General features: G+C 36.0%; 1 protein-coding gene across 3 annotated transcripts; it reads right to left on the reverse strand.

Moving 5' to 3' along the window:
* Positions 1-2551: 2551 nt before the first annotated feature.
* agpat3 (1-acylglycerol-3-phosphate O-acyltransferase 3) lies at positions 2552-27704 on the reverse strand. Of its 3 annotated transcripts, none has more exons than XM_028023256.1 (10): positions 27453-27704; positions 14308-14365; positions 13216-13447; positions 9847-10016; positions 9586-9747; positions 7533-7686; positions 7342-7444; positions 5354-5429; positions 5073-5247; positions 2552-4938 (listed from the first exon to the last, which is right to left on the reverse strand). In XM_028023256.1, exons 3-10 carry the CDS (start codon positions 13391-13393, stop codon positions 4847-4849), a joined length of 1110 nt encoding a protein of 369 aa, XP_027879057.1. In that variant the 5' UTR covers positions 13394-13447; positions 14308-14365; positions 27453-27704; the 3' UTR covers positions 2552-4846. The 3 variants fall into 3 exon arrangements, with proteins under 3 accessions (XP_027879057.1, XP_027879055.1, XP_027879056.1); XM_028023254.1 differs by having other exon boundaries at positions 5049-5247; positions 27453-27703; XM_028023255.1 differs by lacking the exon at positions 27453-27704 and adding an exon at positions 21466-21488 and having other exon boundaries at positions 5049-5247.
* Positions 27705-27929: the final 225 nt, after the last annotated feature.

The raw sequence follows: 27929 nt of genomic DNA on the forward strand, positions 1-27929 counted from the left end.
GCCACGTTACTGTACGTCGATCCTCATTGGCTGAGTCGTCCCAAACCGAGGAGGCGTGGCCAAACGTCTGTCAATCATTCTTCTGCGTGCAGGCGGCCATAGAGAAACGGACGGCACTGATTAAATGATAAATTAGTCCATTGGAAAGACCCAGGGATTGGTTCTGCCGTAAATTTCACAAAATGTGATAAATTATTTTTAATGTGTTTATTAGGTATATTAACATGTTTAGTTTAAACACCAGTGAGGGTTTATCTCTACTTGCTCACTTATACCAGCCGTCCCTGTCAGTATGTAACATTTATAAAATGTTTATTTTTGTTGTCCTATCGTGGGTCGCGCTATCCCCTACGCCACCACAGCCCCATAAAATGTTTTAACATATTTGTTAAAACTATGTTGTTACTTTATGACATATCTGTAAAAAGACAGACCTCCACCTCCTGCCTGAGCTGTTATTGTCATCTGAACAAATGTACTGCTCCTGTCAAAAATCAACCAATCAGTCAGGGGGAGGGCCTTAGTGCTGTCAATCACTCAGGTATGCAATGCTAAACGTGCTAATGCTAAAAAGGAACTTTTCAATGCAGAAAAACATCTTATTTTCCATCATTTGAGCTGTAGCATTCATGGCGGGCTCTGCTGTTGGATGACGCTGTAGCAAAGTAAGTCTCATACCGTAATGTCACAACATAGTGACAATTTCAGCAGCTATTTTTTTAATTATAGAAGTACTGCAGCTTTAAACGGTGATCAAAACACAGGAAATGAATAAAACAGCAAAACATACCACAAACATTTTAGATAGAATCCCTACAGATATCCAAAGAATCCATTAGAAATCAAGTTTCTCTGTTACACAAAGCATGACGACTACAGTGGCAACAGCATCAAGAAACACACAGGCATCTTCCCCAGAAAGCCTCTTTATTCAGATTCAGAGTTAATGCCACAGCAGTTGCATCACCAGTCTGTAAAAGAATCCCTGAGTCAGAATGAACTCAATTCGCTGCCTGTGCAGTAAAGCACATCATGCAATTAAAAAAAGAAATAAAGGAGTGCAGTAAGAAATGATTAATGACTGCTCGGACTGAAAACTGCTGTGGGAGCAAAATTTAACCTCGGTCTCCTCTGGTCGCTGGAGGTATTCATCACTGTAAGCCTTCTGCTGCTGCCCCCTAGTGGTAGATTTGGTTGTAGCCTGAAATAACGGTGCAGTCAGAGACAGTGCAATGTGGAAACCAACTACTTCTAAACAAAGCATTGTCACTATTTGCATTATGTACATAAAACCCATTGATTTTAGGGAGGAATACTAATAAAAGCAGCTACGCACAGCTCTAGTTTCTAAAGGACATTCAGATTTAGCTTATTTACATATTAATATGTCACATATTAATTTAGTGAAGTTTGTGGATGTGTCATGAAAAACAAAGGTGAATGAATGCGACTCTCTCCTTTCACCTGCATGGCTTCATGGCTGCATGTTCATACAGAGAAACTCAGACAAAGCCAAAGAAACCCAAGGGTAAGAGTTGCTTTGTGATTAAATCCTTTAATAATCTCAAGTGTTTAAATGGAAGAAAACATGAAAATAAAAGCTGTAGAAAAATAACAAAAACAAAAAACTAACCAAACAGCCGATGCAAGAGGTGCAACTAACGGGGAGAACTGGAGATTTTTCCAACGTGAAATGCTTTTAGCTGGGCTTTAATTTGTTAATTAGAAATCAAAGAAGAGAAAAATAATAACATTTTGGACTTTTCCCCCCAGAAACCTAAATTTGGTTTTCAAGAGTGACAGAAATTGTTGGGAAAATTTGTATCAGTTCTGGTTACAATGAATGTAAATATAAGATCCTTTTAAGTGGCGTAAAAAAACCTGAATTAATCACAGAAGCTGCAAATTTACCAGATAAAAATGTCTTAAATTTTCCAATTTCACATGAGTTAACTTCTAAATATTAAAAATATAAATACTAATAATAATCAAGCAGCACTAATTTATTAGGGGCCTCAATTAAATAAATAAAGTGGTCTATAAACATTATTAGATGTTATAATTTAGATAAAAATGTATGTATCCATTATTTCAAAGATTGGTGGAAAACAACTGAAATTTGAATGTATTTGTAAAAAAATCTGAAATGTTTTCAATATTTACCAATTGCATGTTTAACAAATAAGAATATTTTTAGTAGAAATTCAAATTACATTTAATATTTTTCACATTGAATTACATTTTACAAATGATTGAAATAAATTTTAGATAAATATTCCAAATGTATACATGTATTTATTCATTTGCACACAATTCCAAATTAATTTAAATGATCACATGTATAAATGCTGATTTAAGATCCATTTATTCTTTAAATTGTGTGGTTCCTTTGACCCTTGATGCTAATTAAGGCTTGCATGAAATCTGTCCGTTTATAGACGACTACGGAAAGAAGATCTGGACATTTCTCTGCTCAAAAATAATGATGCTTTGCTTTCAAAATGTGGAAACCTGCGTGCAATTTTATATTCAAGAAATCAAAATCTTTTTATAATGTATTCAACAGTGATTTTTATTCAAACACAACCAAAAAGTTTCCTAGAAATCATCTGAAATTATTTAAAGTGGATAACAAAAGATTTTTCTATATAAAAAACAACTCGGAGATTTAAAAAAGTGGGTTTGATGCAACAAAAAACCAACTTCCTATAAGTCATTTAATCAAATAAAGCAATTTATCTTCTCTTACAGATTGTTTTTTAATTCCTAAACAAAACAAATAATTCCTTTTTTGTCCACTTTGAACATTTAGTGATTTTTTCCCCCCAAACAAAACCCTGCCAAAAAGAAATCCCTTCAATTAACATCTTCCTATTAGTCCACGGTTTAAATGATTCAGTCATTTTGCTAATTAACTCTTCCTACTCCACCATGCATTATTGTAATGACAGGAATGAAGGGTGAAGATTTAAAACATAACAAAAGTGGCGTTATGCGTTCCAAAGGGAGGTAAATAAGCAATCCCTTGCCTGAGCAAGCTTGATTTAAGGCAAAGGTTAAAAATACTCCTACTGCAGTCTATGCTAACAGCTGTGTGGCTACATGAAAACAGTTGGTGACCTTTGACCCTTGATTCTGCTGCCATTCATGTTCCACCGTGAGCTGCGTTTCGGTGTCGGGGAGGGAGGTCGAAACGGCACGTTTAGGAGGTCGGAGGTCGTCCGCCTTACACGTGGGTGAGAAAACGAACACTCCTAAATGTGGAGTGTTTGTTTGAAATCCGATAGGAGAAATGGAGGAAAAACGGGAAGTTTGTGTTTTAAATGAGGGCAAGTTTCCTCGGTTTTCACATTCAGAGTCCTTGCTGCAGCTCAGCAGACACCAGCCCATCTGAGAGTCTAAAGTCAGGATTATAACTTTATATTTAACTCATTTTTTAAAAGAATTTCCAACTAAATTAACAATTAATTTCACTTGAAATAGATTACAATGAAACAGATGATTAGAGATGCACCAAAACATCACTCTTCAGTGTGGAAGTGGTTGCTGAAGGAAGAAAACAAGTCGTTTACAGTAATTTGACTTTTTCTTAAGCAACATTTGTTTTGAAATGTTGCCAAACTTTTGGAAATCGTTAAGTTTTACCTAATATGAAAAACATATAAAATCTTACCAAGTATGTTCGATGTAGTTTCTGGTGTAAATATCTTACTACACATTAAATAATACAAAAACTAGCTTATTACAAGTAACTTTTCAGCAATAGCAGCTTGTAAAGATGTAATAGTAAAAATGAATGTATTCATTTTTCAAAAAGCTATAGTTCCACTGGCAGATTTTATTTTACCTGTAACGTGGGAAAAATGTAAGTTATAAGGTAAAACTTCTGCCAGTGGAACCAGTACTCTTGTTTTTAATCAATAATAAGGAATTATTGATTTAAAATAAGCAATTATATTTAGCTGAAAAGTTACTTTTAAAGTTAGACTTGAAATATAAAAACTAAGATATTTGCACTAAAAACTAGACCAAATGTACTTGGTAAGATTTTGTGTTTTTGCAGTGTACAATAAGGTGACTGAGAAATTACTAACATAGCATGCTTAAATATTAGTGAACCGTTTCTTTTGACAGCAATTATCTTCTTATTTTGCTTCAAAAACACCTTTAATAACATTAATGTTCTTAAATCCAGAGGCTTTAGCTGGAGGTTGGATGGTGGATCTCTAAATGTCTTTTCACTGAATTATTTCCTATTATTTTTGCATTTAGTTCAATAATTTGAGCCATTTTGTGGTTTAGTTGTAGAAATCTGAGCGCTGTGAATCGGGCTTTGAGTGGTTTGTCTGAGCTGATTAAGGAAAACCAGGCTGGGCCGAAAAGCACCGATTCCCATCAGAACAAGGGGAACGATGGATCCTGGTGTTGGGAAGAAGCACTGCCGCTGGATAACAGAAATTAATCGGTGTGGATCAGGATGTGTTGCGTGAGCTTCAAAGGAATCAACAGTTGACAGGAAGTGGGCGTGGCTTTTAGAAAATGACCTCAGGCTTATGATTCTTGTTTAACGGACTTAATTGGGAGTTTGGTGGGTTTACAGTACTGCATCTCCCCCCCTCCTTATAATCTGTGATAAACCAGACAGCGTCATTCCCACACCTTCTCGTCTTCGTCTCTTCCTCCGCTGAAGGTAGGATTTTCTTCTAATTTTTTGACTCTGGTGTTGGTTTTGTTTTCACAGGTGGGCCTCCTCCCCGGCCTGCCGACGGCAGGAGGAGGATGGAGTTGGACGGGGAGTGAGACGCCGCGGTGAGACGGGGTGTAGGGGGGGAGGGGGTCACACAGTTTACTTTTTTTTCTTGGCCTCTTGGTTTCCGTAACTGGAGCCTGTTCTCTTCACCTCTGTGACCCCGATGAGACGGCGAACAGCAACTGAGGCTGGCAGAGGACAAAAAGAGAAACAAAAGACAAACAAAAGAGGACATCGACGTGAACACAGTGGATTATATTTTCCTTCCGGTCCAAGCGGCGGCGCCTGTTGAACCTACCGATGATGAGGAAGGTGATGAAACCGATGATGAGGAGCGGGGAGCCGCTAACGATCACCCCACATGCTAATTTGATGAGGGGCGACAACAGAACAGTGGCCCAGAACAGGAAGTTGAGCAGCGTCCACGGGCGGCGCGGGGGGATGATTGTGGGTCCAGGGAACTTTCCTTCCTTGTCGTAATGCTCCTGTAAGGCGTCCTGACACACAAAACAACAAAAACATTGCATTCAACACACAAAAAGACACACACATCTACTGAAACATGCATGACGAAGGTAAAGATCCAGTTAGGTTCCATCTTACTTTCTCCTGGTAGAGCTTGTGCAGCCAGTTGGCACACTCCTGTTCATTATCCGGAATATCCTCCACAGAAAACCGCCTGGACGGGAGAACGTCAACGATTAGAGGGATTAAAGTAAGAAAACCACCAAAAACAAATCATCACATCCGGCGCACCGATTTATCAGAGCCGATTTCCTTAACTTTGATTGGCCGATACTTTCATGTTATTGACTGATCTTATCTACCTCAGCGAAGGTCTAAAATTCAGCCACTGTCCTTTTCTGCTCTCACATGAGAAAGGTTTTACTGATAGACCGTCCCACCAGGTCATGTCTGCAGTTAGCCCTTCCAGACCGAACGGAGCGGCAACGACACAGCCAAATTTGCAGAACCGTAACTCTGTGACACTTTGCGCTATCTGAAAACTAGCAACGGTTTCTGAAAACGGAGACGTTACGCTTTCCAGCCAATATCGGGTTATTACAGTAATTTCACTCCTGCCTTTCCAGGGAGTGAAGTTAATCTGGGGGGCACTTTGTTCATAGACAGTTAATTGCAAAAATAACTTGCTAGATATTGAAAGTTACAGTTATTATGGATAAGTGGGCAAATATATTTACTCACAGGACATTTAAAGAACTGTGTACACTTAAAATAAGCAAAAATATTCAGACGGAGATTTGAAACTTAGGTCTTAAAAGGTCAAAAATTATGTTTAGTGACTTTTCAGACGAAAAAAGTTGGTATTAGTCAAAATCATAACTGGCCAGAAAACCGCAATCGGTTCACCAATACTGGTTACTAACAGTTGTAGTTCCAGTTGGAAGTAAATCTGTAACAGAAAGTTTTTGTTTTAAGTGGCAACATTTAATAATAATAGCCTAAAATGCCTCCATCTTCAACTTTGTGGGTATTTTTCCTTTGGTAAAAGATTTCCAGCTCCAGGCTCAACACATTTTATATTTTCTACCAACTCCTGATTAGTTAAACACAGAAACTGAAATCTGGTTCTTTCCCCTAATGTCTTTTGGGAATATTTAAAGTTTTCCCTTGTTATTTTAAAGTTATACTTTGAGGTGATGAATATTCTGTAATTTATTTACTGATTGTGATGAATCACGTACCCAGCTTATTTTAAATATTATTACCAATTACATGACATACATGTGAGGTTCTTTCAGAGAGGTTTTATATTATGTACATTTAAGAAGGCTGAAAAATATTAATGATTACTTGGTGACCATAAACACACTTTTTGGGATGGCTCCTGGCTGTTGGTGCCAAGTGCCAAAATAAAGTTCAAATACTCCAAATCTGTTTAATAGTGGTAATAAAAAAGGTTTAAAAATGTCTTTGTAAAGGGATAAATTCTCACTGTCTTAACTTGACATAATTATTATTTATCAGTTATTTCTGGAACATGCCAATATTGTGCAAAATGTATAGATACCAATTTTAGTTGTTTTTGCCATCTATTCTTTTTGTTCTTACTGAATTTTATTGTAATTGCGTGTTAAGAGGACAAGAATTTCTTTAATAAAGATTATTATCACTCATTTTAATTTTAAAATAATTTTTCTCCTCACCTTTAATCACAGAAATGTATTTAAAAGTAGTAATAACATGTTTTCCCAGATCTTGAAAATTAAAGTAAATTTAATAGTTTTCCAGGCTTTTGAGAAACGTGGTGTGCAGTGTACGCTTTCAGCCACGAGAGGGCGCTCTGCTAATTCATTTAAATCCCAGAACTGATTTGTCTTTCCCAATAAGGAAATCCTTGTAAACCAGACACATTCATGCATTTCTGTCTAATTAAGATTAAATAATCAATAATGTTGTTGTTGTTATGGATGGATTTCATCCCGTCTGTTTTTATTTAGAAGAATGCCTGACCAATAAAACCATTATTATGAACCCATTAAGACGCTGGAGTCCAGCCAGCTGATTAAGGACACAACTGAATCAATTTCTCATGTTTTATTAAAAAAGAGAGCATAAAATGAACTCACTTAACACGCAGGTCAGCTTTGTATTTTTTGCCGTTGACGATGTCCAGCAGAGTGGGAATCTGGTTGTCCTTGAAGTTCAGAGTCACATCATACACAGCAGTGACTGTGAAACAGAGGAAAACGAAGTGAGAAACAAAAACCTGTGGGTTTTATCCCAGTTTGTAATGTCTGTGTTTGCTGACGCACAGCACCTGTGCCTTTCAGACACTGCATCGTGGTGGTGAATCCCTTGGTTCGGGGTAGAAGGTGATACTTGAGTTTGGGGAGGCCTTTACTCTCCGCCACCTGCATGCTGATTTGGTGTTTCTTCTCCGTGAAGCGGGTTCCTTCACAGTACAGCAGAAACTGTGGAGGCAGAAGCTCAACTTATACACAAAAAACATCAAAGTGAAGGGTTTGGGTGTCCTCTTTTCTCTAGTCCCATTTAATCTGCTTGGTTGAATTACAGATCAAATGCACCTCAGTGAAACATGAGGCTAAAACAATGTCACCACAAAACTCACAGGACCACTAAAGCTGACAGATGGAGGGCAAACCAACTTAACTCTGCCCGACTTATCAGGGTAATAACGTCTGATCTGGTCCAAGTAAAACTGATGCTTTTAAACATGCTGAGAAAGAGACGGATGAGACACAGGAAGAGGGTTCCTGCAAGTTGGGTTTAAGCCTTTTTAAGACCCGCATCGCCACAAACGTACAAAATAAAATCGCAAATAAATAAATCGTAGGGATTAGCAGCAGAAGTGAGCCAAAGGCTAAGATGAACATTGTCCTGCCAACTGCTGATAAATTTGCCAATGATGGATTTAAGAAAACGTTAGCTACCTCTGACATGTTAGCAGCTAGTTAGCGGTAGCTAACTTAACTTTTGTATGACAGAAAAGTCCTGTGGAAAAAGACCCCGCTACTAATGTGAGACCAAATAGTGAAACATTAGAGACCTGTGATTCACATATGTTATGTTAAGCTAAGGCTAACTTACAAAAGTAAGACCATTTAAAACTTTAATTTTAGATGTATTTAAGACTTTTTAAGGATGTGCGGACAGCCTGAAGGAAATAATCTACTGCAGCTCTGTGCTTTAAAAACCCAGACAAACATAACGGGGAAAAACTCAAAATATTGGGACAATGTTAACTTTAGTCGGGTCTCTCAAGTCTTTTTAGTTATTAATAAAAAGTCTTGTGGAAAATTTTATTTCCGATGTTTTTTTATTTATTTAAATAAAACCAGTAAAGAATCTCCTTGACATCTTGATAGTCTCCATTTGGACAGAGATTATTAAAGAGATGCTCCCACTGATATGATTGAAAAGCTGCCATTTTGAAAAATACTGCAAAGATCTGACGAAGTAGTTCGCCTGGACTTAGGTTTTTAATTTTATTAAACGTTTTCCTACCTGGCACTTTTGCCCATTTCCCCTGTCTAAGTTGAAAGATTTAAGTTTTTGAATCAGTTTAGGTTACAGAAACTTCATAATTAATTTTAATTATCGTTGTTTTGTTTACTTATTTTGGAAATTTAAACTATCTTTTAGTGCCAGTGGTAAATGTCCTTTAGATATTAAAGTTTTTGCCATTATTTTTATTATTATTTTAGCCAAAAATGGTGAGTGATACTGTTATTGTTTATCGCAATAATTTCTGGGGCAATTTCATCCAGCAAAACTTGTTATCACCACCGATCTATCTGTGATAAAATGTGTATTTAATCTTTATGTTTCAATTCAGGGAGGATATTTTACTATCTTAATTCTATGAGATGGACCAATCCGAAGAATTAATAAAATTATATTTGAATAAGCGAATGTCTACAGGTATATTACAGGGTGAGCCGTAAGTCTCCATAGATAGGAGAATGTAAAATAAATATTTCTTTTATATTTCAGAGTCCCAAGAAGATGTGTTTGACAAAAGAGCAAAGAATTTAAATTATACTGATGGCTGGATCGGGAAGCAGTCGCATGGTTGCACAAAAGTTGCACTTTAACAGAAAACATGGAACGAGCATCAAACATGACACTGTAGCAAAACTTATTTGCAAGTTTCAGAAAATTGGAAATGTTGCAGAACAACGATGAAGTGGTCCAAGACGTGCAGCGATTACACAGAGTCCCACAAAAATAAAAACAGTTGTCCAATATAAAATGTTTATTTTTTCTATGTATGGAAACTTATGGCCCACCCTGTAGACTTAAAATGAATAACAACCCATCCCAGTTCAACATGCCACCACAGCACTCACCCACATATATTCAGGATAATCTTTGAGCCTGTCCAGGCCTGCAAAAACCGTTTCTCTGTCCTCCTCCCACTTTCTTTTGCAGAAAACGATTTCTAGAAAGTACCAGGTCCAGCCGATCAGAGGGACCTTCAGTAGCTCGTGTTTGGCCAGCACTTTTGAACTCTAGAGGCAGGAAAGAAACTTTTACAGTTAGAACGATGTCAAAATAAAAACCTGAGCTTCCTGCCAATGTGTGTAGACACAGTTTGGAGCTTCACTGACCCCTAAGACCCCGTATCTTTCACACATGGTCCAGCCACACAGGAAGTCGATTTCAAAGTTGTGGTTGAGGATGATGATGACGTGCTCCTTGCCGAACTTGTCCACTGTAGCCTGGTCGGTGTATAGGGTGCATTCTGTGCCCGACCACCACTCCAGCATCATCACCAGCTCTAAAAATAAACAAAAACAAATGGCAGAATTAAACAAACTTCAAGAAAAAATGTAAAAAATGCTGAATCTGTTCCAGTGTTTAAGGTCACCGTTTCAAAAATATCTGTCAGGGGTTAGAGTTAGCAGCTGAGTCACACAGTCTGTTGTGGAAGTAGGTGAAAGTTTAGCATCCAGCCTGGTGTCTGCTCTGTCACACGTGCAGTAAATAAAGAAACTCTGCTGCTCTCTTTATAGACACAGAGCCTCACACTCTGTGAACTTTCTCACATTTTATCACATTAATGTAGTTTATTCATCCAACATAAGATAACATGTAATTGTGAAGTAAAGTGCAAGATGAGTTGAGCAGAAACATAAAGTTCACTTCCAATATGACACCGATATCGCAGCTATGAGAATTAGCCAATACTGATCAGATATCAGCACAAATCATACACACTTCTACCTATTTTGTAGTGTGGAATATTAGAAAATGCTTTATCAAGCGATATTACTCAGATAACAATAGTCAACAACAATAGGTATGCAAACAACTGACCGCTGACTTGTTTTCTGGCCAATATCGGATCAATATCCTGCATCAGCAGAGTCATTTTCTTTCTGTATAAGATTCAGTTCAGTTTTATTCAAGTCCTGCATGGGCAATTCATGTCGCAATAATTATATATATAAAAAATACACAAAAAAACTAAGGGACAAACTATCAAAGACAATAAAGTGTGCCAAAAAAAGACATCAGATCTAAATTGATACATGATAGGAAGAGTACAGCAGGTTAAATCATCGACAACCAACAGTTACTGCTAACATCGGTAATATATGGAACAAAAAAATGGAGAATTTAAAAACACAAACTGTGTCTATTTACACCCAGCTGTTATGTGAAGGCCTCAGGTTTGTTGGAGAACATCAGACAACAAATAACATCTTAAAACCCAAGAAACACAGCAGACATGTCTGGGGCGAAGTTATAGACAAGTTGGAACTGTGCTTGGGTTGCTAGGAGACGGGCTGGGCTGGCAGTGGTTGCTAGGTAACGGCGCAACCTGACTTAATATTCAGGACATTTTATAAAACGGCCACACGGCAAAAACACAAAATCATACCAACTAATTTTGATATAGTTTCTAGTGCAAATGTCTTAGTACACTTTAAATAAGACAACCCAACTTAAAAGTTACTTTTTTAAGAAAGATATATTCTTGTTTTAAGTAAATAATTCCTTAATATTGATGAAATATTGGCAGATAAATTAACTTGTAAGATGGAAAAAAAATGTCTTGCCAGTGAAAACAAGTACGTTTTCATCAATACTAAGGAATTATTTACTTAAAACAATCCTCTGTATTGGCGGTCTAGCCTTTCCGTAAAACAGTGACTTGTACATGTGATTATTATCTTTCTCTGTGATTGTTTTTTTTTTTTTTTCTTAAATTATTAATATCATTTTTCTATGGACCTGTTTGTGTCTTTAAGGGTAAAGGTAGTTTTATTTATATAGCACATTTTCAGCAACAAGGCAATACAAAGTGCTGTACAGGATTTAAAAGGAAATACAAACCAAAAGAAAGAGCAAAAAAAGAAAAAGCTAATAATGTTGATCCACAAACTAGATACTCCTATTCAGTGTTTGTAAGTATCATCTGGTCCAATTCCTTTTCTGGTTTGAAAGAATAGGAGTCTAAAAAGTAGTTTTTCTGGATTCCAAGTTCTAACCCTGTTCTGGGTTGCTAGATAAGTATAAGTATTCTCTGGTCTTTCTAAGTATGCTCTACATTTGTAAAAGTAATGAGTACTCTACAGTTTCTAAGTAATAATAAAAACTAAATGTTTCTGTTCTGGAAGAATTTTTTCTGGATTCTAAGTTTGTTCTAATTCCTTTTCTGGGCTGCTCTGCATAATAATCTAATATTGATCTAAATAGTGAGTACTCTACAGTTTCTAAAAAATAGGCTAAACAGTGACTAATAAACTAGAGTCTCTGTTCTAATTCCTTTTCTGGGTTAAAAATAAGTACTCCACAGTTTCACAAAATAAAATAAAAAAGAGGAAAGGACACATTAGGGCACATGGCAACATTCAGACAAAACAAAGACATGAGTGAAGGCGGTGACATCACAGGGCCATGAAACCACGTTGCTCAGCCTCCCCGCAGAAGTCCGATAAGATGTTGTTATCAAGGAATGTCCTTGGGAGCGCTCAGCTCCACAGCTGCATGGACAACAGGAGGGGGTGAGCTGGGAAGGAGCGTTATGTTTACATATCTTCAAGGAGATTGGAAATATGCAGCCTTTCCAAGGAAACACAGGGAAAGCCAATTCAGATACTGAATGTCTTAAGTCGGGTAGATTATAAATTTCAATCTTCCCTAAAGTCTCTCCGATACATCTCAGTTCCCAATTATGCAAATTAGTTTGGTCGTTCCACAGAACTGAAACTAGCAACTTCTCCAAGATCGATTCCATCCCGTTAATGAGTTTTGAGTCCTCAGTTGGGCTGCGAGTCTCAGCAAGATTCACATCCAACTTGCGTCTCTGTCCACACCAACAGTCTGAATGTTCGCTAGTTCAGCCAAGTCCGTCATAAATTTGTCAATTAGCCAGGTATCCACAAGCTCCAAACAGCAGAAATCCTGTTATCATGAATAAATCCAGGGTGAATCCCACCGGGTGTGTCCCAGCAGGACAAGAGGGCTCTCCTGTTCCCAGTCTTCTCATAAAGAAAATTTGATCAATTGCATGAGAGATCAGTTGACCAGATCCATAATTTGCAGATTTGGAAGATGTGCAAAGAAAGGCTCCAAAAAATATAGAAAAAGACAGGACAAAAACAGAGCAAGCAGGGCAGGTAGGTGCAGGGAGGGAGCAGAGAAAAAAAAGTGTCCACAAAATAAAGCTAATGATGATGTATCCTGCTAAAATGTCACTTGTAAGATAGTGCACTTGAAATAAAACAAAACAAAGATGTCTGCGCTAGAAACTAGACAATAATATCAAGATTTTGTGTTTTTGCAGTGCCAAAAACAAGCTGGGTGGTTTTATTAAGAGCTTTGGCTGCTTTTAGAAGCAGTTTAGACTCAAATGGATGCACAAAAATTTGCAAAATGTGGATTTTGCCTAATGCTTCCACAAGGCTCTGTACGGCATCACAGTGGGTACAAACGTTACGCGACACGCAGCGGGAGTTTGAAGTACTCACGACTCCACAGAGAGTAGGAGAGCCTGCAGTTGATTCTGCGGTAGAGCTGCCTGTTGATGGGCCAGAACACGCAGGTGCAGAGCTGAATGAAGTTTATGATGAGGCCGCTCACCACAAACACGAAGCCCATCAGCAGCTGCAGGATGAACAGGTTCTTCAGGTAGGCCAGGAGAGCCATGGCTGAGGAGCCTGGAGGGGCTGAGCGGGCTCCTCTCTACACACCACGACCAACCTGGACACCGCACAGAACCAAACTACATTTTACAACCTCACTGGTATTTACACCTATATTAATAATCAATTATTCAGATAAATAATCGGTTAATTGAATAAATAATTGGTACATTCTGCAGATTTTCCACGTAAGTATTTTTATACAATACTAGAAATACATTAAAAGATGTGAACATGCTAAATTAATTGTGTTTTTTAAATAAGAAATTAATTTCTTAATTAATTTATAGCATAGCTATAAATTAATTAATAGATATGCTATTAATAGCATATTATAGCTAACATAGCATAGCTATGTTATTGCTATGCAATAACATAGCAATCCTTTAATGAACGGTTGATCAGAAGTAACATCTGCAAGAAAAAATACTTCTAATGTGAAAAGCTCAACTCCTTGACTTATCAATACACTGTAGGAATAATTTAACTATTTTTGGGTTAATTAATTAATAATTGGATGCAAAAGATGCCTCATTTAATGGTATTTGAACCAGGTGAAGCTAAAACTAAGTCACTAGAGGAGTTCAGGATAGAACCAATTTACAGAAAAACGAGGTTCTTTTATCTTTAATGCAAAATTTATAGATCTTTTGTATGGTTTTGGATTAATTACTGCTCCGAGTGTGTTCTTCTTTCAGCAAATTGCCTTTTTGTCTGCATACTCCAGTTAACGATTAATCTACCATATTACTAAATTAGTTGATGGTTAATCAAATAAACTGATTAATCACGATTAAGCAAATTAATTCAGCTTCAGCTTAAACTTTGATAAAATAGTGTCAACTTAAAGATGTTGCTGCCTCAGCTTTGATTAACTTCAGGCAAATATAACAATTTTCAGAAAAACAATGTTCTTACCACAGTGGAGTTCCTTTACAAGCCGCGTTTACACGGCCCGTCAGCCAAAACCACGGACCTGTGAACAGACAGCAGGTCAGAGAATGAAGGGACACATTACGGCAACAGTGATATTTATGCCATCTTATTTAAAACAACAAAAGTATAAAATAGTTTCTCTTTTCCAGAATGTGCTACAGGACAAAAGGACTTGAAGAGTGAATAGTAAGTAGATTTGTTCCATCATTATAAACCTTATTAAAGACACAAATAGGTTCATATGAAAAAAAGTATTAAAAATACAAATAACTAATATAAAAAGATAGATTTTTATAAAGATTTGTTTATTTGGGTTCCCATTTGCCTTTGCTGTACCAATGTAGTCATTATTACAAAAACAGTTACACACCTTCAAGATTTTTCCCCCTTTTCTACTTTGTTTCAGTAAAATATTGTATGCAGGTTAAATGAAAGGACTTCCAATAAAATTACAGCTTCTGATGACGTTTAAAATGACAATTTTGTTCCATAGCTCAAAACGTTTGGACAGAACTGCACCAAGATGCTGTAAAACCACAGTTAGCATGCTACAAGCTGTTTCACACAAAAGCTAATGGATAACGGGATGCACTCTCTAGTTGTTTAAAAGTTTTTGTTAATATTGTGAAAACCTGATGGTTTTACTGGGGATTATGCTGTGAGAATTCCATATTGTAGCATTGGGACTTGCAGCAAAAAATAAAATGAAAAATAAAAGCAGAGGCTATTTATTTTGTAATAAAAGCAGAGGTTATTTATTTTTGTATTTAAGCTGCTTCGGTTCTGAGGTGAAGAGATCTGAGCTTCTCAAATTCTTATCTGGAAAAAAATTATAGCACCTCAAACCCAAATATCCATATTTTAGAAACCAATTACTTGATGATATGGATTCTGGGTTACTATGGTGGTGAAGAATAAGACATTATGGCAGAAGTAATGACTGATTTTATAAGCAGATAATGTCCAGTTGCAGGGTTATGTGACTTATACTATAAATATTAGATCAATTTAGTAAAATTATTTAAAAAGCTGAAACCTGTGTTTAGAAAAGCAGCCAACACACAATAGCAGCAAGGGAAGATTTTGTTTTACAATTTTTTAGAAAGCAATGTAGGTCAAATGTACAATTACAGTGTGTGTACTGAGGTGACTGCACAACACAATACTGAATGGACTGTTCCCACATCTGCAGCAAAGCCCATTAAAGTGTAGGTTAAGCCCGTTTTAACTCGGTTCCGACCAACATTTCTAATCTGTTATCTTGTAGAAACCCCACAGTTCCTCAGGGACGTTCCACTATTCTGTAGGGTTATTCTACCACAGCTTAAAGAGGAAAAAAATTTAATCCCAAACACTATTTACAGGAGATCCTCTTCTTATATTCTAAATAGATTACAAAAAAGGTTTCAAAGTGCTTATAAACCCACTGCAGACCTTTATTGGATATAAATCCATCACTGCCAGCTACACCTGAGCAGCTCGCAATGAATCAGACATATTTTGAAACAAATGCAAAATTTTTGAGTATTTAACAACAACTCACAATAAAGGCCTATCCCTACTGCGAGCAACAAGTCACAACTTCCTCAAATGCGTAAAAATCAACCAGAAACTGTGGTTGTTACGCAAATACTACAAGTTTTCAGCTCTCTTTTATTAACTGGTATCTATTTTGTAAATAACGTTTTGCTAGAGTTGCATTTATTTAGTTTGAGGGTTAAGTAAGGTGAAAGTAAAATATTGCCTATTAATTCAATTATAACCAAAGGAAAGCAGCAGCAGCAACTTTTAAACACTTAAGTAGACTTATTTTACATTTCTAGTTGCTGTGAACAGAACCGAGAAGAAACGATTAATCGTCAACTAATTTAGTAATCAACTGATTGCTAACTGGCGTATGCAGTCTCAAAACAAAAATAAAAACATATGCAGAAACTGCACTATGAATTTATACATTATGCATTTAAAATATAAATACATTTGTCTGTAAATATATTTTAACTTCAACCTTTTAAGATTTACGAAAGGAAAGTTGTATTATTGCATTTTAGAAAATAAAATGTTTATTTTTTTATTTTAAAAAGGAATTAAATGTGTTTATTTGCATATTTTAATGAATTTCTAACACTGTATAAAAAAGGCCTGAGTGTTTCAATGAAAAATCTGTAGAATGTAGAGTTTTTGTATCCCATTAATCAATAAACAATCGAAACAATCGACAGATTAATCGTTTACTAAATTAATTGTTAGTCGCAGCCTTGGAACAGAGGCAGCTTGAATTTAGGCCAAACGGATGTTATGAAGCCAGACAGTTGCAGGTAGGGGAGAGGTATTTTCCAGCGCAATCAAACCCACACACACACACACACACAGCAACTTAATACACACAGAAGGGATAGAAACGCGAAGCAACCCTGTGTGAGGAAAAAAAGCTACATATTAAATTCAAATTCATCCCAATTTAGGTCAACTTTTGAGGCCAGTAAATGCAGAAGTGTTCAAACACGCAGCATTGCGTTGGTTCCTGTACTGAGAGCTCATTATCAGTTTAATCAACCATAAATATTTCAGCATGATCCTACAAACCTGACCTTTGTGACAATGACGGTTATATTACGAAACATTTTATCTTAAAAGCCAAGAAAGCTGGTGTTTAATAGACGTATACGAACATAACGAAGGTGAGGGAATAATTTACTACAACCAGAACGAGGAATGGGAGGACAAATCAATTCCTAGAATGCCAAGCAACCTTAAAAGACGACTGTTTAAACACATTATTCACTGGAAAATTCACTGGTTTCTGTAAGTTTCACCAATTTAATGAAATCTAGAACTTTTTAAAGATCAAAATCACATAAATTTCAGACCCACGTGAATTATAGAATAGAATAGAAGTACTTTATTCATCCCAGCAGGGAAATTACTGAATTATGGAAACCATAACTTTTATTAAACTTGCTTGATAAATTAAGAAAGTTGCATATCATTTTATTAAATCAGTGTTTTTTGCTAGATCCAACAGACTTCATATCGGCTACGCAAAAAGTTTAAGCCAACTTATCATAAATCATAAATTCATATTTTCAAGACGAGCCTCGTTATAGATCAACACTCTGGTCATCAAAACTCCAGAACCAACGTTGGATTTGATGATCTAAATACGCCAGTTTCAGTACTTTTTAAAGTACTATTCATAAGATGGCACAGTTGCTATGGTGTGTAGTCATGGCAACAGTGTTTTTACAATTGGGAGCAGATGATTAGCATCTCAAAAGCTCAAATAAAATTTGAACTCCGAATTGAAAATGATGCTTCCTGGATGCAGAGCTTTCAGTCAGAGGCGTCTTTAGATCTGTTGCGAGACTGACTGCTACTGGAGATCCTTCCTTCCTCAGCATTACCATCCATAAAGAGGCGTTGAATATATTTATGTGCGTGTGTTACAACATAAATTTTCCATTTGGGATAAATAAAGTATTTCTGAATTGAAATTAAGGAAAAATAAAAACCACCAACTGTAGATTAAGAAAATGGAATTTAAATTGTATTCACAAATTAATCACCTTTTGTGAAATGATTATGATGATAAAAGTGACAATAAAAACCATAATGTACGCCATAAAGTCAGACTCGCAAAAACAAATATTGTGAGATAAAATAAAACTGATCAGTTAGACCAAATTAGTACACCAGTTACATTGTAGCAAAATAAAAACAAAACTAACAATACTACCTATATTGTCTAACTGAGGGATGAAACTAATGATTATTTTAGTAATCAAATATTCTGATGATAAATTGGATGGTCAGAATTGCAGATTTTCCATTTAACTACTTACAGTGTTAAAAATGCATTAAAAGATGCAAATAAGCAAATAATTACTTTATAGAATAAGAAACCAATGTTATTTCCTAAAATGCAATAACATAGCATTCCTTTAGCGAACGCGAATGTTAAAAAGTTCCTAGTAAGAGATTTATTTTATTTTATTACAAATTTTGAACAAAGACAAAGCAAAAGATGACATGTATTTATAAACAAAGATTTTTTTATCTTAAATGCAATATACAGTACATACATATATGTCTTGACGTTACTGCAAATAGCAGCCAACAATGAATCAATTACTAAATTAGTTGACAATTATTTCAGTAATCGATTAATCGTGACTAATTCGATTAATCGTTTCACTACTAGATGATTCTGCATTACAACAAAAACTTTTTGTTGTAATGCAGCAAAACTAAGATGAATGAATTCAAAACTTTACACAAACCTTGTTAATGTGTCCCTTTTTCTCTGATTAGTCCCAGAAAAACTGAAACCACACCAAAGTTAACTTCATGTGAACCAACTCTCACTTCTATCCATTGCTTAGAAGGCTATCAGAAAATCCCAGACTCATTTTCCAGCCTCTCACATTTGTCAAAAACATAAATTCAAATTTTAAACTAATAAATAATGTCCAGATTTATCAGATTTATACACATCTTTTACATTTTCAGTCAGTCGCTGTGTTTCATCTCAAGCTGCCCTACAGAAACCGTTTGCTGCTGCGACATGCTGCGCTGCAGAATGAGGCATTTCCAAATAACTCATGAACTTTGCTCTCATTTCTCTTTCTACAGACACTCCCTTCTGATCCCATCAGTGTGATGCCACACACAGCACCTACAAAACACTCAACTTCAACAAATCTCTTCACAAAAGGCTTAAATAACTACTCTACTAAAAAAAAATTTTTTTAAGCTTATTAATGTCATTTATACACATTGAACAGCTCTGCAGTGCAGCTTTCTTTTATTAGTTAACAGAACGGAGAAAAACTGGTTCATTTGTAAACAAGAGCTTTTCATATCATACTGCTCCACTCCTTTACCAGAACAGAAACTTCTTCCCTCCTCGCTCTGCAGAATATCTACAATGTTTTTTTTTATTTTCACAAAAACAACCAGGTAATCTCGCCGAGGAAGACCTCGCATCATGAAAACAGTCCACAGCTAACTGCAGCTGTGTGGGTAATTATATTTTTCTGCTTATAATCAGAACAAACTGCTATAAATACAACAGTCATACATATTAGATAAATGCCAGCAGTTTGGAGTAGCAATCCAAACAAAAAGTTAGTGACTTTTTTTTTTCTTTAACTTGATCAAGACTGTTAAGATGTCCATTTTCCCATAATTTTAATTTCTTCTAGTCTGCATCAATTGGTTCACAGTGGGGGTTTTTCCTCCATAGTTCCTTATAATGCCTATTTTACCAGCTACTAGTAGTATTTTAACCAAATCTCTGTCCCTTTTTTGTACATTTTCTTCAGATAAATTACACAGATGTAATGTTCATATGAATCTTGTAGCCAAGTATTTTCAGTAGTGAATTATTTAACACCAAATTGGTGTTATTGTATTACATTTCCACAAGATGTGGGCAAGATATGCCTACAATTTTCCACAATCTCACCAATGAGGTATATTTTTACTTTTTATATAAGGAGTTTTATATGAAATTTTCATATTGAATTCTGATTCTCGTTTTTCTTTTATGCATTTGGTGTAAAAATTGTTTATGATCAACTTTTTTATACAAACAGGATATGATTCTAACTTTACTTCCTTCATACGAGTTGATTATTACTTTAATGTCAGAGTTGACAGTTAATTAAAAAGCTAAATGAGTGAATGACTGATGAGAATCTGAAAAGATCTAATAAGGAACGTCAACGTCCTGTGTAGTTTTGAAAATATAGATGTGTTTAAATCCGTCGCAATCAATCAATGAGGTTCAATAATTTCCATTCTGATGATTAATATTTTGTTTACTGAGCCTTCATAATCCTTTTTATTTATTGTTTTGCTTGTGTGTGGTTTTCTTTTCCATGTTATTTATTGCTTTTGGTTGTGTTTTAGTTTGAATATTTAAAATATCTTCCAGATCCTGTGTTTATTGGTCTTTGAGAGGATGAACTTGCATTATTGTGCCATTATTAGTATCTTACTTGAAAATTTTCTCAGAATAATATAATTTCTGGGCCAATTTATCGCCCAGTAAAAGTAGCTAATCACAGGCCTGGTAAAGGTAGTTTTATTTATATAGCACATTTTCTGCAACAAGGCAATACAAAGTGCTTTAGAGGAATTAAAAGAAAATACAAACAAAATAACAAACCAAAGGAAAGAGCAAAAGAAAAAAATAATCTAATGTTGATCTAAAGTATGTAAACTAGATACTGGGTTTGCTCATGAATTATGGGTGAAAAAACAAAAACAGGCACAGGTGGTTTGGCGTAAAAATATGTTTGGATGGACAGAATGAAAGCAGGCCCACTTGTGAGAGGCTGGAGGACAGATAAGTAACGGTGACTGGGTTAAAGCTGCTTAAGGCTGGGCAGCTGCCTCTGCTCTGCATCACCTGAACACAGCTACTAAAAATAATAACCTGCATTTCTATCAACATTCACCGCCAGAAAAGCTGCGCAAACGCCAAACAAACCAGAGGAAAGGTGAGACACTTTAACTTTTAAAATCGTATTAAGCCTGTCACAATAAACAAGTAAATTAATCACATGGTAAATTAAAATCGGAGGTGGGAATTGTAACCACAAATTATACTCAAGTATGTAAAAAAATATTTTAGTAATACGTTTATTAAAGTACTGAGTAACTGAGGTTATTATCATTTCATATTTAAAAATTACATGATCAGATAGAACAAAATATAAAGTTGGAAATTTTTGAATTTTAAGGGCAAAAATGACAAAAAGTAACAAAATCAGGGAATATTTTTTTCCTAATCAGTTTCTATCAATAAGAAATTTAACAAAAACTGCAGGTGTGTGTCTGTGTCTGGTGAATTTTTGGTTAAAACATGTTTGTATTCCAGTTGCAGTGTTAATATCCATTTGCATTTAAAGTTTATTGATAATTGAGAATGTGTTTTTTCATTATTATGCCATCACTATTGCAGGACTTGAAAATGGCCTCAAAACAACAATATTATCGTTTATCGCGATAATGCTTGAGATAATTTATCGTCCAGCAAAATTTGAAAAATTACACAAGATGTTCCAAACCACCTTAAAAAATATGCAATAAATGAAATTTTTCTGCCAATCGACCTGTATGAGCTGAACTTACCAGTAGACATAGTAGGCCATGGCCATGAACACCATCGCCCCACAGATCCCAGTGAAGATCATCACAGCGCTCTGGTTCAGCATTTTGGCTCTTTGTTTGTCACCAAACTCAAAACCAAAGTAAATAATGTGAAAGTACAGGCCTGCGGAGAGCAGCGGACGGTCACAGGCTGGCCTGCTTCATAGCCATGATAATCCCAGAGCAGGAGAAACGGGAGATTATGATGATGACAGCAGAATACAACCAGATCCCAGGACCTGATGGAGGAACTGCCTGATCAGCGTGGGCGCCAAGTAAAGCGCTACCCATCAGCAACAGGGAGAAAAATCACCAAAATAAACACATTTCCATCATGGAGAGGAGTAAAAACCAAATTAATAACCTCTAAAGAGGATCGTTATGGATGGTTTCCTTGAGAAAGGCAGCAGCAGCTACACATGTACAGTAAGCAGAGTCTTGGATTCCCATCCTCTAATCCAGTGGATCAGATTAGTGCTGATTACCAGGCTATGTGCACCCTGAATATGTCACATTGCATTAACGTTAACAGAACCAGACAGAGTTCTGCTCTACCAGGAAGCCGATGGGATCTGTTACGGTACAACAACCACTCTGTGGATTTCCTACATAAATATCAGCTTCTCATAGGGTTTATCGTATCGTTTATCATTTATCGTGATACATGTATTATTGTTATTATGATAAATTCCAATTATTGATGTTTAAACATTCACAAAACTGTCAGTATTGTTGGGATTGTTCATTTTACTACTGTATTTTCTGCACTGGATTACTAATGAATGGTCTATTTTCAATCTTTTTTCATATGTGAAGCGCACCAGACAATAAGGCGCATTAAGCAAAACAAAACAGATAAGTCAGCCAGTCAAAGCAGTATTTGTATTTGTGGAGCTATGATCACAGAGTGCACCGATTGCCGTTTTCCAATCGATTAGTTCAATCAATTAACAAGCCTGACCTGCCGATTCAGATTACTGTCGTGTGCAAATGTTACAAAAATGAGACTAAAATACATCTCAATGCAGAACGTGTTGCCCAATGAAATCGCCAATGCTGATGGCAGCAACCACAATCCATATTCCTAAAGTATTTTGTCAAAGAAGCTACACTGAAAGCTGAAAATAATAATTTTCTAAATATATTAAAAAAATGCTTTCAATGTATTATTCATCTGATAGTTGAATAACCTAAATAATAAATTTACATTTTTTTGTTGTGTATTTATTCAATAATTTAGCAGCAAAAATGTTTTTTGAATTGAAAATGTTGATTTTTTTTGTCAATAGTTTTTAATTAAAATGTGAATAAATAGAGACCGAGCATTTAACTTGACTACAATTTTTAATTAAGTCCTACCACTACTAACAATAAATCCCTCCACTATACCAAGTTTGAAATGTGAATTAAAGGTAAATATAGTAGCACTTTGCACCTTATGGTTGAATAACCTAAATAAAAAATTTAAAATAAATTTGTTGTAGAGCTCATGTGTATTTATTCAATAATTTAGCAGCAAAAATGGTTTTTGAATTGAAAATTTTGCTTATTTTGTCGATAATTTTTAATTAAAATGTGATTAATTGCACATTATCTTGCAATTAACTTTTAATGAATCCCGCCACTACTAAAAATAAAATCCCTGTAATGTGAGTTAAAGCTAAATATTTACACGTCGTGATCCCTGCGTGTTTGCGACAGCAGCATCAGACAGAAACCTCTGGATGTTTTTTCCTGGTATTTATAAGCCGACGGACACAAACCGTCACAGCAGGAAAGTGTTAAAGGTCACAGAACCGTCCGGAGGCTCAGCAACCAGAGGCAGATAAAAATACATTGTGATCAGTGGAGAGTGAATTCTGTTCATGTTTCACTGCCCTCACTCTCTGCATTAGTGCGCCGCCCTGAACCCAAACCACCTTAAGGAATACCGCCGTGTATTTTAAGGCTGCACTTACACTACAGCCAAACGTTTCCGTCGTCGGTGAGTAAAAACAGCAGCCAGAGAGTTTTTAGTTTCAGGGCTACAGCGGACAGACACGGAGAAGCACAGCAACAAATCCAGACGGATCAGAGACGTAATTATACACGTAATGTCACAAATAAATAAATTTATTTTGCTACAGTCATTTTAAAACCACATGCATTTTTTCAGATCTAAATTGCATACTTTTCTAGAATTAATTTTCTTATTTTTTGCAGTTTTCACCACATTCTGAACATTTGTGAACAAGATAAATACTTTGATATAAAGACTGGATTGTCATCATTTTATCTTTGTTCCCTTTATTCAAATAAAAAAACTACGCTTTTACGGCTTTCTTAGTTTATCATATCGTTCATCAATTATCGCGATTTTTTTGTCATGATAAGAATTTTTATTTAAAAAGTGTCAGTGTTGTGATTGATATTTTTACTACTTTCTTCACTGTTTGTTCAATTAAAGTATCAATAAATATCAATACATTTGAAAATATGATCAAATGCATTTACCATGCTCAGTTTAATGACATAAATCCCACATATTTTATATGATGGTTTTCTAAAGAAGCGTTTTACAAATGAAGATATTTTTCAGGAGCAGTATTTTTGTTTGTGGGGCTGTAATGTACAGTGCAGAAACAGCCTAAAAAAAGAGGTAATAAATACTCCTTATCATCAATTTTATCAACATTAACACCAAATATTGTGATAAAAGTTTGCATCTATATCACCGAACCATGAATTCTGGGTTTTCCACCTACTGAACACCTGACTCTAATGATTGGGTGATTAACAGGAGCTCTTGGTAGCTGAAGTGGTAATGCAATCATTCGGATCAGGTGGGCTGAAGGACAGGTGGATCAGGATTGATAAATGTGTTTCTGGTACAACTCTAAACATTAAGAGCTACGATCTTATAACTTTTAAATCTGAATCGAAAGTCTGAACTCTCACATCTGCAGGTCATTCAACTTTACAAAGCCCAGTGATGCATTAGAGTCAGGTATAAAAGTTGCTGGATATTAGCTTTCTAGGACTGGACTTGTGCATCCCTTGTCTATAAAGACCAAAACAAAATGGCCGTCTTTTTGTTTTGTAATAAAAATACCGAAGGGTAAACTATTAAACTTAACGTGTGACGTGGCAAATCAGTGTAAAAACAAATTATGTAAAAAAAAAAAAAAAAATCAATCTTAAGACAAAAGTCCACAACATATATAAGGCATATCTTAGGGTGTTTTCCCACCTGAAATTTCCCAATTTTGGATTGGGAACCAAAATTGCAACATTTGTCACATTTTTCAGCTAATGCAGTTCACTTTCCGCTTTCTCACCACACCACAAAACAATCCAAACGATTTATTTAAAAACATGTTCCTCTCCTCGCCTGTGGGGGCGCTGCACCAAGAACCACTGAAGGAAATGACACAAAACTTCTGACGACTAGAAGAACTTTCCTACTTCACAAAAGGTAAACAAAAATGGAGTAGTGTGAGTTTTTAGCAGTTGTAGGATTTCTCTTTTGTCTGTTGTAGAAGAGAACTAACCTCTCATGTTTGTTTTGGTTATATTTACCCAGAATGCCTTGCACTATAGTTCGCTTCCTGCTTATGGAGCTGGTTCGATTGTCATTAACATTTGCTTTCAAACTGCACCAGAGTTCCCTTTAACTGAACAGAGACGTAGGTTTGTTGGCAATAAACAATAACTCAATTAATCGTATGATAAATTAAAACGAACTCAATAATTTCCATTCCATTTCCAAACTAATCTGATTTTCTAATTGAACTAGAGTCCAATTAAAGTGGACCAAACAGGGCCAGTGGGAATTAACCCTAAATGTTTGTCCTTCAAAAACATGCATTTCACAAAAATAAAAAAGCCTGTATGTTTGAAAATAACCAACTCTAAAAACACTAAAAGTACTAAGCCATGATAAAGCTGACTGATACTAAAACTATTAAGCTATTTTATCGCTTATTAAATACACAGATAAAAAGAGCTCTATGTATTTCTGGGTTATTCCTGAATAACTTCAGACATGCAAACGGTCAAAGCTAATTGGCCCTGCAATCCTAAAACACGATTATAACCTCTTTAAAGCCGCCTCAGCACTTTGCGTGGAAGCGGCCACACTAATAGGCTGTGCAGTGACTGATTACACTGGAGGATCCCTACGTGCCTCGTTTCTGTTTTGGGGAAAGTGAGAGGACTAATGACAAAAGGGTGACGTTACTGCTACGAGTACAAACAGCTAAAGTCGCTGTCATCCTTCACCTAACTGCATTAATGAAAGAGTAAAGATAAGGTCTTATCAATGTTTATACACCTCAAAGTCCTGCAGGCCAACGCTGAGCTTGATAGGAGGATCAACGGGTTACTACTACGTGTCTGCATGGGAGTGAACTTAGCACAAACACGCTTTGCAGAAACTTTAATTTGAACTTGCACATTTTTCTCAGCAGCAAAGCAAACAATTACTTTGAAACTTTGGTTCATGGCTCAAAAAACAGGCTGTTGGATGTTTAAGAGCTTAATTAAACAAGACTGAACATGAAAAGACCAAGTATTTCACAACCTCAGGATGGAATAAAATGAATATTTCTCACAATTAAGCTATTTTAAACAACAAGCCATTTCTAATAGTGTCATTTTCCTACTTTATGCTGCAGCTTTAATGCACTTTACCGCATAAATTTGACCAAGTAACATGTGCATTATCCAAAAGAGATTAAAGAAAAGCAATTATGCCATAGGTAGGGCTGTCACAATAACACATTTTGCTGAACAATAAATTGTTCCAAATGTTATTGCAATAAACAATAATATTGTTTTTTTGAGAGCATTTTCAATGGTAATAGCACAATAAAGCAAGAAGGCATTCTCAAAGATCAATAAACTTTAAATTCAAATGAATATTTAACACAGGAACTGGAAAACATTTTAAATGTCTAGTTGAGACCAATTCACCAGACTGAAGAGCATCATCTCTAGTTTTTGTCAGAAAGAGAGAAAAGCAAAAATTATTGAGATCGTTTTAATTCATCATGCGATTAATTGACCTTTGGTTATTGTGACAGGCCTAGACACAATAGGCCTGTCACAATAAGGCCTTCCGAATGCAAATTAATCAGGAAAATCTGAGGGGAACAAACACACTTCCCCATCTAAACTGTAGTCTTATTATAGTTTCTGGTGCAAATTCTTTTTTAAAAAGTTACAACAAAACTGTAACTTAACACTGTGCATTGTAACATTCTCCTACAAGTCACAATATTGCTTTTAGGCAAAAAAAAAAAAAAAAGAAAAAGAAAAAAGATGCCTTAGTTTTAAAATGACATTCTAGATCTGAACAATGCACTGGTTCATGCAGAATGAAACGAACTCCAGTAACCTTTCTGCTGGTGTGAGTGTTGCAGCATAGGTCACTAGTAAATATAGCCTGTCATGACTAACTGTGTGCAACTGCAGCTTCACAGCATGCGTCTCTAAACGCAACGCTGCGCCACGACAGCCTTGATAAACTGGGCAGCACTGACAAAGCTTATCTTATCACACACACATGGCTTACTGCGGTTTGAGTTAATGGGTAGATAACTTACAAACTGACTTAGAAACACATGACATTCGTTTGTTAATAATAATAATAATAATAATAATAATATCAGGAAGAAGAACTGCCACATTATCGCCATTATGTAAATGAATGAAATCTGTCAGGGAACTGAACTAAAATTGCTGCAACTCAGATGGAAGCTAGCGACACATGCTAGCATGCTAAGTTAGCTAAATTTATGTCGCAACCCGCAAAAATATATGTTTAAAATGACTAAAGGAGCAGTTGTTTTATTTATCTATTATCTGATAATAAATAGCAACTTTTCCCACACTGACTGCATTGTGTCTTAATTGTAAACTGGAGCTAAGCTAAGCTAGTTAGCTGCTGACATTAGCAGCCGGAGTCGGAAACGGTCCCCTGCTCTTACCTGCAGGAGGATCAGCCTGGAGTCGGTCGGTTTAGCGACACTTCCCTCCGCTTTTTGCTCCCTCCGAGGGCGAAAAATGCATCTGTGAATGAACGCTGCGTGCCTGCTCCTCCTCTGGCTGGAAAAATATGCAGCACAAATGAGTTGAAGTGGCCGGATTTAGACGAGCGCTATTGTTTGTCCGTAAAAGCAGCAGCAGCAGCACATTTCCTCAGAGCCCAGTTGAAGGTAGCTGCTGGTCCCACATCCGGTCCGGCCCCTCATTCATTTCCACCGAGATCGATCCAAAACTCCGGCTGCGGACCTCTGCAGGTTCTGCCAGACCAATTACAAGGAAATCAGCCATGTTTTGTTAAGTTTTATTTGGTTATTATTGGTGAAAACTCCCCTATACGCCCCATTCATTCAGCACAAATAATGCTTCAACTCCATATAGTTTCTGATCTATTCAATTGTGAAATTATAGAAGAAAGCAAA

Source organism: Xiphophorus couchianus, chromosome 7, assembly GCF_001444195.1.
Source record: "Xiphophorus couchianus chromosome 7, X_couchianus-1.0, whole genome shotgun sequence".
Lineage (NCBI taxonomy): Eukaryota > Metazoa > Chordata > Actinopteri > Cyprinodontiformes > Poeciliidae > Xiphophorus > Xiphophorus couchianus.

Coding starts and splice junctions, on each gene's coding strand:
- agpat3 (XM_028023254.1), bottom strand. CDS start 13,393: ATGGCTCTCCTGGCCTACCTGAAGAACCTGTTCATCCTGCAGCTGCTG. Junction 10,017..13,215: donor CTCCTACTCTCTGTGGAGTC/GTGAGTACTTCA, acceptor GTTTATTTTTAG/AGCTGGTGATGATGCTGGAG. Junction 9,748..9,846: donor AAAGATACGGGGTCTTAGGG/GTCAGTGAAGCT, acceptor TCCTGCCTCTAG/AGTTCAAAAGTGCTGGCCAA.